Genomic DNA, 17,351 nt, shown 5'->3' on the forward strand with positions numbered 1-17,351 from the left:
CCTTTATAATTCTACACTGAATGACTTGTCTATGTTCTGGAATGAAGTATCTTAGTCTCTTGTTATATTGTTCTATAAGTGATACAACATTTTAAAGAGAAGCTATGGTCAGGAATCGTTACACATGTGATGAAAATGGAGACCTAGTGCCACCCACATACGACACATTTGGATTATATGAAACATTCTCAGTGTACTGTTTTTGTGTAAGACGTAAATAGTGCTGGATGATCACCCCTGAAATTCTACCTACTTCACCAAGCTGACATCTGAGAATCACGGGTTGAAGCTAGCTTGAGAAGAAAAATCTGAAAGGCCATCTCCAATTCAACCAGCAAAAAATGCTGCATTGGAGGCAGAGCTCAAGTGGCAGAGTGCTGTGAGTGAAAAAACTGTACAAGAGCATGAGTACTAGCACCAAAACTAAAAACTTAATTTGGTGCCAGGAGTTTGGCCTCGTGGTAGTGCTTGCCTATCATGCACGAAGCTCTGGGTTTGATTCCTCGGTACCACATACACAGAAAAAGCCAGAAGTGGTGCTGTGGCTCAAGTAGTAGAGTGTTAGCCTTAAGAAAGCCCAAAGTCACTACCTAGGCCTTGAGTTCAAGCCCCAGGACTGGGGAAAAAAAAAAAACACAAAATTTTCTGTTTAAAAAAATCTGAGTGCCAATGGCTCATGCCTGAACTAGCTACTCAGGAGATGGAAATCTAATGATCACAGTTCAAAGCTAGCCCTGGGACAGGAAAGACCATGAAATTCTCATTGCCAATTAACCAGCAAGCCAGAAGCAGAGCAGTGGCTCAAGTTGTGGGGCATCAGCCTTGAATGAAAAGGTTATAAAACAGCATCCAGGCTCTGAGTTCAATAAGCCTCGTTACTGGAGCAAAAAAAATAAAGAAGGCATAACAACAAAAGTGTTCTTTATGTTTCTCAAAGTACCTCCTGTGTAGTTAAATAAGATACTGTGTCCAGCTTTTCTACAGTGACCATATGCCATCCAATACTGATAAATTAATCCTTATGAAATAGAAGGTAATATCTCCATTTTTATGTTTTGTATTTTGCTAGGATTACAGTCCTAAGTATGGCTTTTACAAAGAACAGTACATAGGAAGATTGTAAGTTCAAGGCCAGTCTGGGCTATATAGCAAGAGGGAATAAAACTGGAGATATTAAATACAAAACTTAAAAAATACATATATGAGACAACAGAAATTTGATGGCAAACTAGATATTAGACAGTGTAAGATCTATTATTAACTTTGGTAAGGCCATTTTTTTTTAAAGTTTGCATCATTTAAGGATGCATACTGGAAGTGGCGCTGTGGCTCAAAGGATAGAGCAGTAGCCTTGAACTGAAGAGCTCAGAGACAGCACCCAGGCCCAGAGTTTAAGTCCTACAAGACGGGGGAGAGGGGAGAGAAGGATGCATACCATAGTAATTTCAGGCAAAAAAAAAAAAATCTTGTGTTTCTTGCATTTGCTTTAAAATATTCTGTAGGAACCTAGCACTGGTAGCTCATGCCTATAATCCTAGCTACTCAGGAGTCTGAGATCTGAGGATCTCTGTTTGAAGCTAGCCCAGGCAGAAAAATCCCTGTGAGACTCTTATCTCCAATTAATCACTCAAAAACTAGTGGTAGAGCATTAGCCTTGAGCAACACAGAGCTCAGTGAAATGTCCAGGCCTCGAGTTCAAGCCTCATGACAAACAAAAATAAATAAACATTTTTCCCCCTTTTCCTGCCAGACAGCCAGGAGCTGCTAACTAACACCTGTAACCCTAGGTACCCAGGAGGCTGACATCTGAGAACCTTGATTCAAAGCCAGCCCAAGCAGGAAAGTTTATGAAACTCTGAGCAAAAGAAGGTCAGGGTCAGAGTATATGCTCTGAGCTGAAGCTCAAGCATCACTCACACTCACTCATTCACACTCACACACAATTCACAACTGGCCAAATGTATTGTGACTAAAAAGTATAAAAGTGGCTAAATATACCATTCTTTGCTCTGTAGTCTATGTCTGAATCTTGCTAGAGCTGTTTCCCAGGCTTAAAGACAACAAATAGACAAAAAAAACCCACTTACATTCAGTTATAGCTGGGTGCTGGTGGTTCACATCTGTAATTCTAGCTACTCAGGAAGCCAAGATCTGAGAAGCCTGGCTCAAAGCCAGCATGGATAGAAAGGCCTTTACGTCCAATCAACCCATTAAAAAAGCCAGAAGTAGAGCTGTGGCTCAAGTGGTAGAGCTTCAGCTTTGAGCTAAAAAACCTAAGGAACAGTGCCTAAGGCCCTGAGTGGCCTTGAGTTCAAGCCCCAGTACCAGCACATATGCATGCACGTGCACACAAGCACACAAGCACACATGCACACACACACACACACACACACACACACACACACACACACTGTGTGCGTGATTACTAAGCAAAAGAGATTAATAGTAAACTGATTATGATTAACTATAAGCTAGATAATAAACGAAATACACACCAGACAAATAATTGCAAAAGGTTCTTTTCACCAGTTATATAACCCTAAGCTTCCCCAGTGCCCTACCTACCTTTTTGCTCTTTGGAAAGCTGTTCAGCTTGGTCCCAAATTTCGGTGGCATAGAGGAAATTAGATGTGACCTGAACATAGCTGGCTGCCATCTGGTGGATCTTCTGTGGAATGGTCACTGAAGAACCACTTGCTGAAGCACTACTGCCCCCAGAGGAGTAACTTCCAGAATTGCCTGGTGACAGCTTTGGGGAAACTGGGGACGGCATGCCAACAGCTTTGCTGCACATGTAAAAACAGGAAGACACAGTGAACTTTAGACATTTTTTTCCGGTGAGTTTCAGGAGAGCAGGATCAGGGAGTTTGCCATCCCAGACTCATTCACTTACAGCTGGCATTCTACAACTTGAATCACACTTCCACTTGCTGCTGGTTAATAGAGGGTGGTCTCAAATAACTGCTTGCTCTGGCTTCAAATTTCTATTCCCAGATCTCATCCTTCAAAGTAGCTAGGAGTTTTATTTTTCTTCCTTGTCCTAGAGCTTGAACTCTGAGTCTGGGCACTGTCCCTGAGTTCCTTTTTGCTCAGGGCTATTACTCTACCACTTGAGACACAGCTCCACTTCCAGATTTTTTTCTGTGTAATAGGAGATAAATGTCTTACAGATTTTCCTGCCCAGGTTGTTTTCCAACCTCCAGTTTCATATCTCAGCCTCCTGAACAGCTAGGCTTATAGGTGTGAGCCACCAGCACCTAGCTTGGAGCTCGGATTTTAAGCATGAGCAATTAAGCACTAGGTTTCTAGATTTTCTTAAATTTACTTTATTGTTTTAGAGGTGATATACAGTGGGGTTAGCTTTACATACAACAGGTATTAAGTACATTTCTGTTCACAATGTCATTTGTTCCCCCATTCTCTCTCTCCCCTTCTACCCACGAGCTGCATAGTTCACTTTCACCAATGACTAAGGCAGCCAGTGTACTGCACTGTTGCACTAGCTCCTATATCTGGTTTTTTTTTTTTTTGGTCAGTCCTGCACTTGAGCTCAGGGCCTGAGCACTGTCCTTGGACTTTCTCAAGGCTAGAGCTCTACCACTTGAGCCTCAGCACCACTTCCGGCTTTTTTCTATGTATGTGGTACCGAGGAATCGAACCCGAGTCTTTGTGCATGCTAGGCAAGCACTCCACCACTAGGTCAAACTCTCAGCCCACTCCTGTATCTTTTTAATGAAAGGCATAGAACGAGATGAAAAAAACCTCACAAGTTACACCTTGTTACAACAGCAGCTTCAAAATTAAAGAAGCCAGGGTTCTTGACTCCCAGTTCGACACATTTTCCATATCTTCAGGCATGCAATTATATACTTTTCCAACTATTTTACAAAAGGTTGGATGTGACTCACAGCCTCTTAAACTGGGATAATATGTGAGAACATCTCTTTTTTCCAATTTTAGTATATGTACTGCCAAAGCAAGCATGACAACATCTCTTCTTAAGCTCCATAATTTCAGGAATTTCCTTAGCCTAGTTCAACCAAATGCTTCAGAGCTGACAAAGAAGTACAGCCCTCATAATCAAGGGCAAGCATACAAATTGTCCTGCCAGTCAACTATGATCTAGAAGATCTTTTGTGTTCACTACTACAGAAATCTGTGAGAATGCCCAAGGTTTTAATAATAAACAGAAAAGATTAAAAATTTGAATATAAAAAACTAATTAGAAACACTTTTAGCATTATAAATTTGGTAAGGAAGATACAACCCTGGCATGGTAGTACAATATTAGAAGTTGAGCAACAGAACCAGAGTTCCAGGCCAACTGAGGCAACCTTAGCAAGGCTGTCTAGACATGAAAATGAAAAGGGGTGGGCACCTAGCTCTGGAAAAGTACTTGCATGGCAAAAAGGAAAAGAAAAAGAGTTGGACAGCAGGATGCCAGTGCCTCAAACTTGTAATCTTTTTGGTGCTGGTGGTGGTGGTCATGGAGCTTGAACTTGGGGCCTGGGTACTCTACCTCACCTCTTTTGCTCAAGGCTAGCACTCTATTACTTAAAGCCACAGCCATTTTGGATTTTTCTAGTGGTTAAATAGAGGTAATCTTAATTCCCATCGGGGATGCCTTTGAGCCAGGATCCTCAGATCTCAGCTTCCTTAGTAGCTAGGATTACAGGTATTAGCCACCAGCAAGAGGGTAATTTTATTTACTCGGGGGCTGAGACCAGAAGGACTGTTATAAAGGCAGTCCAGGTAGTAAAGACTTTAAGACTCCCTTTTTCAGCTGGGTGCCAGTGGCTCCTGCCTGTAATCTGAGCTACTCAAGAGGCTGAAATCTGAGGACTGTGGTTCAAAGCCAGCATGGGCAGGAAAGTCTAAGACTCTTCTCTCCAATAAAATACTCAGAAAAGCCTGGAAGTAGCACTGTGCCTCAAGTAGAATACTAGCCTTGAGCACAAAGAGACTCAGAGACGACAGCACCTAGGCCATGAGTACAAGTCCAAAGACTAGCCCCTCCAACCCAAAAAAGATTCCATCATCTCCAAAACAACCAGCAAAAAGTCAGGCTGGAGACGTGGTAGAGTTGCTAGCTATGAGCAAACAAGTCCAGCAAACTGCAATACTTCCCCACAAAAAGAAAGGACAAAGATAGGATATCAATTAGCATAAGGATAATAACTGACTAGAAAAACTTAATAAAGAAAAAAAGAGGCTTAATGATGCTTTCACTTTTGGGTGGGGGTGGAATGAGTGATAAAAGAATGGAAAAAGAGGGTCAGGAGTTTGGCCTAGGGGTAGAGCGCTTGCCTAGCATGCATGAAGACCTGGGTTTGATTCCCTGGTACCACAAACATTGAAAAAATAGAAGTGGTGCTGTGCTCAAGTGATAGAGCTCTAGCCTCAAGAAAGCCCAAGGTGAGTGCCCAGGCCCTGAGTTCAAGACCCAGGACTGCCCAAAAAAAAAAAAAAAAAAGGAAGAAGGAAGGAAGGAAGGAGCAAGCTGTGCACTGTGGTTCACACTGTAATTCTAGATACTCAAGAGGCATAGATTAGAGAACTATGGTTTGAAGCCAGCCTGGGCAAGAAAGTCTGTAAGAGTCTTATTTCCAATTAGCCAGAAAAATGCTGGGAGAAGCTGTTGCTCAAGTGGTAGAGCACCATCCTAGAGCAAAGCAAAAGCTCAAGGATAGTGCCTAGTCTCTGAGTTCAAGCCTCGGCACTTGAAAGTCTCCCTCCTTCTCCCCCACCTCACAAAAAAAAAAAAAAAGAGAAATCACACTTTTGTCAAAATGCTGACAATGATAAGACCTGAGTGAAGTTAAGCCTTCTTTAATAAACCGAGAAGGGCTGCTGGTGCACTCAAGATGTCTATAAGTAAAATGTCTCCATTTTTGCATTTCTTTCTTTTCTTTTTTTTGCCAGTCTTGGAGATTCAAACTCAGGGCTTGAATACTGTCTTTGAGCCACAGCACCACTTCCGGCTTCTCTGTGTATATGGTACCAAGGAATAGAGCCCAGGTCTTCATGCGTGCTAGGCAAGCACTCTACCAATAGACCAAACTCCCAGCTCCATTTTGTGAGAGGCCTAACTCAGTGGTAGAGCAAATAGTTGGCATGTGTGAGGATCCAGGGTTCAATGCCAAGTACCAAAACATGCTAGAAAAAAATATTCTGGAATAATTTTTTTTTATTTTTTTAGAGCTGGTACTGGGGCTTGATTTCAAGGCCTTGCATTGTCGTTTTTTTTTTTTTTTTTTTTTTTGCTAGTCCTGGGCTTGAGCTCAGGGTCTGAGCATTGTCCTTGGACTTTCTCAAGGCTAGAGCTCTACCACTTGAGCCTCAGCACCACTTCTGGCTTTTTTCTATGTATGTGGTACCAAGGAATTGAACCCGGGTCTACATGCATGCTAGGCAAGCACTCTACCACTAGGCCAAACTCCCAGCCCCTCGTTTGGCTTTTTCACTCAAGACTGATATTCTAGCATTTGAGCCAAATTTCTATTTCTGAAGTTTTCTGATTAACTGGAGATAGCAGTCTCTCAGATTTGTCTGCAAGTAGGATCTTAGATCTCAGCCTCCTGAATAGCTAGGATTACAGGGGTAAGCCACTAGTGGCTAAATGGGATTATTTTAATTTGGAAAAAAGTAATCATTTTTTTCTAATCCATTTTATTTTTATATTACACATATATAAATCTGTCAAAAATAGTGTTTTAGAGCCTAAATAAAGTTATCTGTTAAAAGTTAAAAACAAAACAAAAATAGTGTTTTATAGAAGAAAAATTTACCTACCTTCCCAAACCAGGTGACGGTGCTTGAGAATTATTATAAGAATTCTGTAGGGGGAAAAAAAAATGTACTTAAGCATTTAAAAAAAAAACAAACTCCATTACTTACAAAGTATGACAGATATTCAACAAGTTGGATTAGATCTGATTTTAAGAAGATTTATAAATTTAAGAACCAAAATGTGAGAGAGAGAGAGAGAGAGGGCGAGAGAGAGAGAGAGAGAGAGAGAGAGTGAGAGAGAGAGAGAATGTATATGTAAAAAGGACAAAAGTTATTAGCTCAGTGCAAGTATGTTCTGGAAGACTTCACAGATTAGACAAGAAAACAATGAGTAACACTGAGTCATTGATAAAGGGGAGAGGACATACGGTAATGAGTCATACTATTACAAAATAGCAGAAGAGAAGACCCATGTAGGTTGACTAAAACAGAGGTGTAACAAGAAATAAAAGACTCTTGAAGATCTTGTAAGCCATGGATAAACATTGTGGATCTGATCTTATAGACAGAAATGAGTTACTGAGAGGTCCTAAGTTATAACTGGAGCAACATTTTAGACTTGAAGGAAATATGGCTCTGTAGTATAGAACTTTCCTAGAATAGGGGTGGAGGAGAAGAAAGGAAGAGGAGGAGGAAGAGGAAAAGACAGAAGGAGAGGGGAATCTAAAGAAGAATAAAAAATAGTTTCAAAGTATAAATATGGAAGCTTCATATAGCTACATAAGTTCTATAACCAGATATATGTGTACTGAAAAACTTCAAACCTATCTGAGGATTCTCAAGTAATCAAGTTCTTCCCCTGCTGTGTTTTACCTAAGTGAGAGCAGGTCTAGAGTAGGAATGAGAGACTACTATAACTTTTGTTTCTTAAGAAATGGAGTCCTTTTCCATACTTACTTTTAGGTGCTCTGTCAGTGTTTTGGAATACTTGAGAGCATTTTCCTTCTTCAATTTGAATAATCTTAGGTATAGCAAAGACTGGCATCTCAGGCTAACCAAAGGAAAAGGACAATTTTATTTACAATGAAGCAGATAAATTGTATCTGCACAGACAACCTTGTATTATGCATGGCTCCCAGAAGTGGACCCAAGAGGTTATGCAGGAAGGGAAAGCGGCTAAGAAGCCTGGGACTAGCTTCTCATTAAAAAACCAAATCAAATGTGAAAGGGTATCAATGTATGTGAATTAATGCACCTTCTATCTGGCAAATATCATGTAACCCTTTTACTAATTACAATAAAAAAATATGGAAAAGAAAGAAAAAAAAAAACAAATCAAAACTTTATTCCAAGGATACCAACAGGTCATGGTAATATATCCACTGAAAACTTTGCTCAGTAAGCTGGATACTGGTGGCTCAAGCCCGTAACCCCTAGGTACTTAGAAGGCTTAGATCTGAGGATCAAAAATCAAACCCAATGCAGACAGGAAAGTCTGTGAGATTTTTTTTTTGGGGGGGGAGGGAGGCAGTCAGTTGTGGGGCTTGAACTCTGGGCCTGGGCACTGTCCTTGAGCTTTTCAGCTTAAGGCCAGTGCTCTACCACTTGAGCCACAGCACCACTTCTGGTTTTCTGGTGGTTAATTGGAGATAAGAGTCTCTTGGACTTCAGCGCCTGGCCTGGCAAAGAACTACGATCTTCAGATTTCAGGCTCGTGAGTAGCTAGGATTACAGTCCTGAGTCAGTGAGATTTTTATCCCCAAGAAACTACTCAGAAAATCAGGAAGTGGCATTGTGGCTCAAAGTGGTAGAGCACTAGCCTTGAGCAAAGTTCAGGAATGATGCCCATGACCTCAGTTCAAGCCCCGGGACACTGGGAAATAACAATAGAGGCCGAGGTGGCTCACGTCTGCATTACCCCTAGCTACTCAGGAGGCTAAGCCAGCTCAGGTACTAGTCAGTGTCACGTCTGCATTACCCCTAGCTACTCAGGAGGCTAAGCCAGCTCAGGTACTAGTCAGTGAGACTTTTATCTCCAATTAACCACTAGAAAATCAGAAGTTGTGCTGTGGCTCCAGGGGTAGGGTGATACACTTGAGCTGAAAAGCTCAGAGACAGGCCCAGAGTTCAAGCCCCAAGACTGACAGAAGAAAAAAAAATTTTTTTGCTGGGTCCGATGGCTCACACCTGTAATTCTAGCTACTCATGAGGCTGAGATCGGAGGATCTCGGTTCAAAACCAGCCTAGGCACTAAAGTCCATGAGACTCCAATTAACCACCAGAAAACAAGAAGTGGTACTGTGTGGGTAGCCTTGAGCTGAAGCGCTCAGGGACAGCACCCAGGCCCAGAGTTCAAGCCTCACAACCGACAAAAAGAAATAAAAATAACCCTCCAAATTATACATAATTTAAAATTAAAAAAATAAAAATTAGGAAGCTAAACTGTGACCAAACATTACAACCTGATTAGAACCTGACTTACACAAAGAAGGCTCTATATCATTACCATTGCCACCACCACCAACCACCAACCACAGCCACCATCACCAGCATCCCTTCCTGCCTAACCATAGCCAGTCATATCCACTTCCAATAGTCTTTTAGCTCCTTATAATACATGTTTTATATATGTATATACTTTCACACCATATACACATATACGTTAGACACACACACACACACACACACACCTTCTACCTAAAATAAATTAAGTTTCCCAATCCTTTACTCTTCTTTGTGGTAACAGTACTAGGCCTTGGAATTCAGGGCCTCAAACTTAATGACTTGAGCCATATCTTCGTTTCTGGCTTTTTGCTGGTTAACTGGAAGTAAAAATCTTGTGGATTTGTCTACCTGGGCTCACTCTGAGTAGCTAGGATTATAGGATTGAGTCCAGCTCCCTCTACTTGTAATATACTTAAATATTTTTTTTCAATGTATTGAATTCACACAATTGAATGTATTCTTTAGCTTTCTTAAGGCTGGAAGCGCTACCACTTGATATAGATTCACTTCCAAGTTGTACAATTTTAATTAATTAATTTATTTATTTTTGTGGGTCATGGGGCTTGACCTGGGCCTGGGCACTGTCCCCGAGCTTTTTACCTCAAGGCTACCGTCCCACTCTTGAGCCAAGCCCCAGAGTTTTGTTAATTAGAGGTTAATTAGAGATAAGAGTCTCAGGTTCTTTTGTGCCTGGCTGGCTTTGAACCTTGATCCTCAGATCTCAGCCTCCTGAGTAGCTAGGATTACAGGCGTAAGCAACCGTACCTGGCTCAGGTTGTACAACTTTTGAGGAATTTCTGTCCTCTGACACTAGACTGTCAACTCCATGATGAACAGATCCATGTCAGATTTATTCACAGCTGAATACTGTGTTAAATACAATGCCAGGTAAAGAAAAGAACTAGTAAACTGATATGTCTCTAGAACAAAGTAAATTAAATCACACTCTTTACTGTCCTAAGGAAAACGATGCGTATGAATGGAAGGCTATAAAAAGAGCCTGGAATAGGGAACTAATTAACCCACTGTTAGTTATCAGTTCACACATCACCAAGACCTCACCAAGAAGGCAAGGATGAGACACTGACAACTCCTAAGATCTCTCAGTAGGTATCTGGAGTTATATCCTCTTCCACCCTTAAGAACAGGTTTGTGGAAAATCATCAACTATAATACTTCCAAGAGCACACACAGCACACAAGGAACTTCCCATCATCTAGCAAAGATTGTAATACCCACCACTTACCAAAGCACTGTGAGTCTTTTATCTGCAGCTGTAGCATCAGGAGCCAAATAATTCTTTAGTTTCATAGTGTATCTGTGAGTTAAGAGAACAAATGACAAGTAAATTAGAATATTTCATCCTGATCTTATAGCTTTGTCTTTAAAACTTTAGAATCAAACCTAAATAAACTACCAAGGAAAATGAAAACAAAACATTAGATATCATCTTTCGTTAGTATTCGGTTTCATCAGCCTCTTTCTAGGCAGACCAGAGAAATTACAGTATTATTAATGATGTGGCCAATTTTTCACTTACTTGATGAGCTCCACTGTGTCTGAATACATAGGGAATGGAGATTTAGATTCCTGAGCATTCTTCTCTAAGGCATTCCCACATTCAATGAATGACACTACAGCATCAAGATAGTATACTGCTTTCTCAAACCTATCAGACTAAAGAATGGAGAATAAAAGTACTCAGTAATGATCTGCTATAAAAGTACAACAAATAGATTTTTAAACTAATTTGATTAAATACACAAATGTAAGAAGACTACATACCAATGCATCTGCATTGTGCTTTAGCTTTTTTGCTTCTTGTAAATAATGGTCTGCTGAATAATTTCTGTAATGTAAAATTTCAATATAAATATAACGGCAACTATTAATTCCAGTTCCTTTTAGTCTCTAGTAACCCCCAATTTTCACATTCTCACATAAAATGAGCTATTATTAAACATTTCTATTTTTTTCTGATAAATGTTTATGTTGGGTTAAGAACAATGAATTGAGCAGGAGTGGTAGCTCACACCTGTAATCCTAGCTACTTAGGAGGCTGAGATCTGAGGATCAAGGTTCAAAGCCAACCCAGGCACAAAAGGACCTGAGACTCTTATCTCCAAATAATCACTAGAATATGGGAAGTGGGGCCTGGCTCAAGGGTAGGGTGGTAGCCTTGAGTTAAAGAGCTCAGGGACAGCGCCCAGGTGAGTTCAAGCCCCATGATCCACAAAAAAAATAAAAGAAAAAATATATATAAGGGCTAGGATATAGGCAAAGTGTTTGGCTAGCAAGTGCAATGTCTTGGGTTTGATTTCCAGTACCAAAGGAAAAACATAGAAGAAAGAAAGAAAGAAAGAAAGAAAGAAAGAAAGAAAGAGAGAAAGAGAAAGGGGGAGGGGAAACTTGTATACATACACAAATACAGTTAAAGACTAATGTAAATTGTTTTAAAGAGGTGAAGTAACATTTGGGCAAGATGTACACATTTTTTTCTTTCTCTTTTTCTTTTCTTTTTTTTTCTTTCTTTTTTTTTTGTTTAGCTGTGGGGCTTGAACTCTGGGCTTGGATATTGTCCCTAAGCTCTTCAGCTCAAGGCTAGTGCTCTACCAATTTGAGCCACAGTGCCACCTCTGGTTTTCTAGTGGTTAATTGGAATTAAGCCGGACTTTCGTGCCGGCTGGCTTTGAACATTGATCCTCATATCTAAGCCCCCTGAGTAACTAGGATTATAAGCATGAGCCATCGTTGCCTGGCTAGAACTTTTTTTTTCCAAATATAAAAAAACCTCAACATTGCTGTACCATATATAAAACACCTACTACAGTGATATTAGCAGTATAAGCTGCTAGCATAAGGCATAGCATTAGCATCCTCCAATAAAGTTAGTGAGTTCAGTTAAAGGAATAGCAAGTGGAGGAATGTTTGCTTTTTAAATTAAAATCTGACTATGCTGTACATTATACACACGAATCAATCCTCCAGTTATTGATAGGAATAAAAGTGAGTTTTTTTTTAATATGGACTGGAGTGATTTCTAAATTGTACACAAAAGTACCATATTCATCTTACCTGTCATCAAAGACAAGCTTTGTTCTCCGAGGCTTAGAAGCCTCAGGAGTTGGTGTAGTTGTAGAACAGCTGGAGGAGCTATTCGGAGCCTTTTCCTGATCAAAAGATAAAAATAAAAATAGATAAATAAATGAGCTAATTGTATTTCTTCAGTCACTGTAAAAATGAAAACAAAAGCTTCTCTTATTTCAGTAATTTATTGTTACACGTTAGTAGAATGAGTCAATTTTATGTAACCAAAGTATTAATTGTCTTTATTTTCTGAGGGTTTCTTCATGGCAGGCGCTTGGACTAAGCATTTGTTAACATGTGTATAGCTGGGTGCTAGTGGCTCACACCTGTCAATCCCAACGACTTGGGAGACAAATCTGAGCATTGTGGTGTGAAGGCCTTAAGATTCTTATCACTATTTAACCACTGAAAGGCCAGAGACAGCTGTGGTTCAAGTGGTAGAGCATTAGATTTCATCAAAAAAGTTCAGAGACCATGCTCAGACCTTGAGTTGAAGCCCCAAGACCAGCACAAAAACTAAATGCCCAACATAAGACATAAATCTAGGGCTGGGAGTTTGGCCTAGTGGTAGAGTTCTTGCCTAGCATGCATGAAGACCCCCCATTCAATTCCTTGGTTCCACATACATTGAAAAAGCCAGAAATGATGGTGTGGCTCAAGTGGTAGAGCTCTAGCCTTGAGAAAACCCAAGGACAGTGCTCAGGCTCTGAGTTCAAAGCCATGACTGGCAAAAATAAAAAAAGAGGGGGGGAGGGAGGGAGGGAGAGAGAGAGGGAGGGAGGGAGAGAGAGAGGGAGGGAGGAAGGAAAAACAAAACTTACTCCCTTCTGGAAAAATTCATATTAACATGCACATGTGTCTTGTAAAATTTCCTATGGAAGTCTGTTTCTACCATGATTCTTATTGAATTTTTGAATTGTTTAGATCTAACTCCCACAGTAGACACAGATATTTTAGATACTAAAGACTGTAGGACTATTTTCATTTTGTTATTTTTCACCATTTTAAACTTCAAATTCCAACACCATTGAGAGAGGGGGGGGAAGGTGGCTCCCTGCTTCTCTTTACAAACAAGCAAGAGATCTCATATTCTGCAACTGAAAGATAGGAAATGAAGAGTCCATATGCAAGCAGGTGGAGAGCCAGAGCAGTGAAGGAAGCCAACAGATAGCAGGTTAAACTCTCCAGACTAATACAGAAGCTGCATGTTTAGGTGGAGAGAAAAACCTGTATAGCACAAATTCAGAAGTTATTCATAATCTCAATTACCTCAAGTTAAGAATTTAATACACTGCATTTGAATCTTTCAACTCCATTTTACTTACTTAAATCCTAAATAATCCAGTGGATTAGATAATTAAAATATTATTCTCTTAATTTTTTCTGATTTTAGTAACTCTCTGATAAGACCAGTTTAAGGCAAGCTATCTAGGATGCTTGAAACCCTGGGTTCCATTCCTAATTAACACATACACAGAAAAAGCTACAAGTGGTGCTGTGGCACAAGTGATAGAGTCTGCTAGCCTTGAGCAGGCCCCAGAACAGTGCCCACACCCTGAGTTTAAGTTCCAGTACTGGGTAAATAAATAACTAAATAAATGAAATGAAAGCAAGCAATCAATCTGGTAAATAGAGTGAAGGTCTATTACAGTACAGCCTTGAAAAAGGGATTTGGGTCCAAATCTCCATTCACAAACATAAATATACTCTGAAATGTTAATAATTTCAGTGATAACTCATATAAATGTTTTTGCATTTCATAAGTCAAAGCCAAATGGTTGTCTTGTCACATTGTACTGTTATTTTAACTGTAAAGTCTAATTCTAGGAAATACAAATTGTATTTCAAACCATAGTCTAGAACTCAAATCTCAGCACTATAAATCTTTTCATGCTTATTTAAAAACAAAATCAAAACCAAAAAAAGCCTATGAACAATTTTAATAGGCATGTGTCCAAACTAATGCATTGCTTTTGTAGTCTAAAATCACTGCAAGTTAAGTTTATCATCAATATCATGACATATCACGAGTAAAATGTCAAGGACTACCACCAATTTAATGGGAAGTTTACAAAAATTTCAAAGCATACTGTCACCCTGAGAAGATAACATGGCAATGAGAGTAATTTTCAAGGTTGGAGTTGTGGGTCAGCTGATAGAGTACCAGCCAGCGAGCCAAAGCATCAGATGCTGAGTTCAAATCCCAGTCTCAGACTCAAAAATAAGATGATTTCCAAAACACTTAGTCCCTTTAACACTTTACCTTAGCTTCCTTAGAGCTACTGGACGTCCTCCCTTCAGTCTTCTTCTGCTTTGATGTGGAGGAACTGTTTTTGCTGCTGCTACTATTCTCTTTGTTGCTATTACTGCTTGACTTTAAGGAAGAAGACTGACTAATAGTCCTCTTCCGAGAGCTATGCTCCGTTTTGGATTCTTTTGAAAGAACAGGCCCAGCAGGTGAAGGTAGCAAGTCCTTTTCTTTTGCAGCACTCTGCTTAGATGATCTGCCAAACAAAGCAAACTAAATCATTTCTCCACATGGTGATGCAGGGTGATGCATTTTTCCACTTTTCCTGTTTTCAAGACAAATTTGGCCCCAACCCCATCTGATTACTAAAATACGTTATTGCAACATATAAGGAGACTGCAAACTCTATGAAACAAGCATCTTGTCTCCTCCCCCTTTGTTCCCTTAATCTTTTTCTTTATTAAGTTGTATATCCAGGGCCTAAAATATGACTTTCTTTTATAAGATTTTACATTAACTTCATTCTCAGAGCCCACCCATGTCAACTATTGTAGGAATCATATTCCTTCTTTCATGTACCAAAATCTCATACTCAACTATGAGCTCTGGGTTACAAAAGAAGATTTACTGTTTGTACTTATCTTAGGCTTTGTTACAAATTAAAGACACACAGACACACAAACACACACACTCCAGTGTAACAAACTCCATACTCACTTTACTTCACGAAAAAAATGAGGAAAAGTAGCTGAATGTTAAATGCTTTCAATCCCTATTAACTAAAATCAAAAGCTTCCACTATTTATTTAGTACATGTCTGCTGTGCATGTACATTAAAATTGATTACTAAAAGGAACACTATGAAAGATTCTTAGAGGGCCGAAAGTATGGCTGAGTGGAAAGAGTGCTTGCCTAACATGCATGAAGCCTTGGGTTCGATTCCTTGGTATCCCATCCATAGAAAAAGCAGGAAGTGGTGGTGTGGCTTACGTGGTAGGACACTAGCCTTGAGAATTCTCAAGGACAGTGCTTAGGCCCTGAGTTCAAACCCCAGGACTGGCAGAAAAAAAAAAAAAGGAGAGGGAATAGGAGTTTGGCCTAGTAGGAGAGTGCTTGCCTAGCATGCACAAGACCCAGGTTTATTCTGAGATAGCACATACATAGAAAAAAAGCCAGAAGTGGTGCTGTGGCACAAGTGGCAGAGCTCCATCCTTGAGAAAGTCCAAGGACAGTACTCACTCAAGCCCTGAGTTCAAGCCCCAGGAATGGCCAAAAAAAAAAAAAAAAAAAAGGGAAAAATATCCTTAGAAAGTATCCAATGATCCACATATGTTAACACTGACATGCAACATATTTGGGTGACATACTCTCTGCTGCTTGATGTCTTGTGGCCAGACAAATTCTTGTCTTCTGTTTTAGGTTTTTTGCTCTCATTGGCTCGACTATCATCTTCACTCTAGATTAAAAAAACAAAACCAAAACAGCAGGTATTATACAATGCCTGATTTTTTTCCCCCATCTAACTTCATCTTTTACACTAGAAATCCCCAGTTGATCCCTGATAAAATCTCACTCACATATTAGATAAAAAAGCAGTGGACAAGTTTGCTTTTTTAAAAATTATATTATTATTTTTTCCAGTTGTGGGGCTTGAACTCAGGGCCTGAGCACTGTCCTTGGACTTTTCTCAAGGCTAGAGCTCTACCCTTGAGCCACAGCACCACTTCCATCTTTTTTTTTTTTAATGTATGTGGTGTCAAGGAATCCAACCCAGGTCTTCATGCATGCTAGGCAAGCATTCTACCACTAAGTCAAACTCCTGTCCCCAGTTTTTTGTTTTTGTTTTTTATTTTTTATCAGTTATGGGACTTGAACTCTGGGCCTGGGATTTGTCCCTGGGCTCTTCTGCTCAAGGCTAGTGCTCTATCATTTGAGCAACAGTGCCGCTTCTGCTTTTCTGCTAGTTAACTGGAGATGAGTCTCATGGACTTTTGTGCCTGGGCTGGCTTTTAACAGGGATCCTCAGATCACAGTCTTCTGAGTAGCTAGGATTACAGGCATGAGCCACTGGTGCCTGGCTGGACAATTTATTTAAATAATGTATAATAAATAAGGTTTTAAGGCTGAGAAAGGTCTACTATTTTAGATATTTTAGAACCCAAATGTTGAAACAGATTTCCTATGGCCTTATATAGTATCTGCTCTACATAACTATTTTGGAAGAGGGGGTATCCACAAATTATAATCAAGGTTTAATCCATATATCGTAAATTCCACTCTTGAAAAGTGCAAAATTCTATTCCATTTTTGTATATTTACAGAGCTGTACAACCATCACCAATTTTAAAATCAGCTAGCAAGGGCCGGGAGTTTGGCCTAGTGGTTAAAGTGCTTGCCTAGCATGCATGAAGACCCGGGTTCGATTTCTCGGTACCACATATAGAAAAAAAAAAAAAAGCTGGAAGTGGTGCTGAGGCTCAAGTGGTAGAGCTCTAGCCTTGAGAAAAGTCCAAGGACAGTGCTCAGGCCCTGAGCTCAAGCCTAGGACTGGCAAAAAAATAAATAAATAAAAAATAAAAAAAAAATCAGCTGGCAATTTGAACTGTAGGATTTGATCTGAATATAAGATTGAAGAGAACAGTTAATACCACTGCCAAGTACAATTTCAAGAATGTTGCAAAGGGTAGTTTATAGTGTTTGCATTCCTTTCTCCCTTCTCTGGCCACCACACACTCTGAAACAGGAGCCCCAATTTATTTATTTAATTACCATCTTACTTTCC

At 39.9% G+C, this 17,351-nt stretch overlaps 1 protein-coding gene and 1 non-coding gene across 10 annotated transcripts in view; both read right to left on the reverse strand.

Annotated features, from left to right (window-relative positions):
- Aff4 (ALF transcription elongation factor 4) overlaps positions 1–17,351 on the reverse strand; it is a 71,621-nt gene that overhangs the window by 2,944 nt on the left and 51,326 nt on the right. For all 9 annotated transcript variants that reach the window (XM_090320767.1, XM_090320768.1, XM_090320769.1 and 6 more), the window contains 9 exons: positions 15,937–16,025; positions 14,585–14,825; positions 12,310–12,404; positions 11,020–11,083; positions 10,775–10,911; positions 10,481–10,552; positions 7,687–7,780; positions 6,793–6,836; positions 2,566–2,786 (listed from right to left, as the gene is read on the reverse strand). In XM_090320767.1, coding sequence (XP_090176893.1) covers positions 2,566–2,786; positions 6,793–6,836; positions 7,687–7,780; positions 10,481–10,552; positions 10,775–10,911; positions 11,020–11,083; positions 12,310–12,404; positions 14,585–14,825; positions 15,937–16,025 — 1,057 coding nt within the window. The remainder of the gene's footprint in view (positions 1–2,565; positions 2,787–6,792; positions 6,837–7,686; positions 7,781–10,480; positions 10,553–10,774; positions 10,912–11,019; positions 11,084–12,309; positions 12,405–14,584; positions 14,826–15,936; positions 16,026–17,351) is intronic.
- Positions 15,128–15,255, reverse strand: LOC150044859 (small nucleolar RNA SNORA40). Its single transcript, XR_016533139.1, has one exon. It is a non-coding gene; the product is annotated as a small nucleolar RNA SNORA40 (small nucleolar RNA).

This window comes from Megascapheus bottae, chromosome 29 (genome assembly GCF_031878675.1).
Source record: "Megascapheus bottae isolate mThoBot1 chromosome 29, mThoBot2.hap1, whole genome shotgun sequence".
Classification (NCBI taxonomy): domain Eukaryota; kingdom Metazoa; phylum Chordata; class Mammalia; order Rodentia; family Geomyidae; genus Megascapheus; species Megascapheus bottae.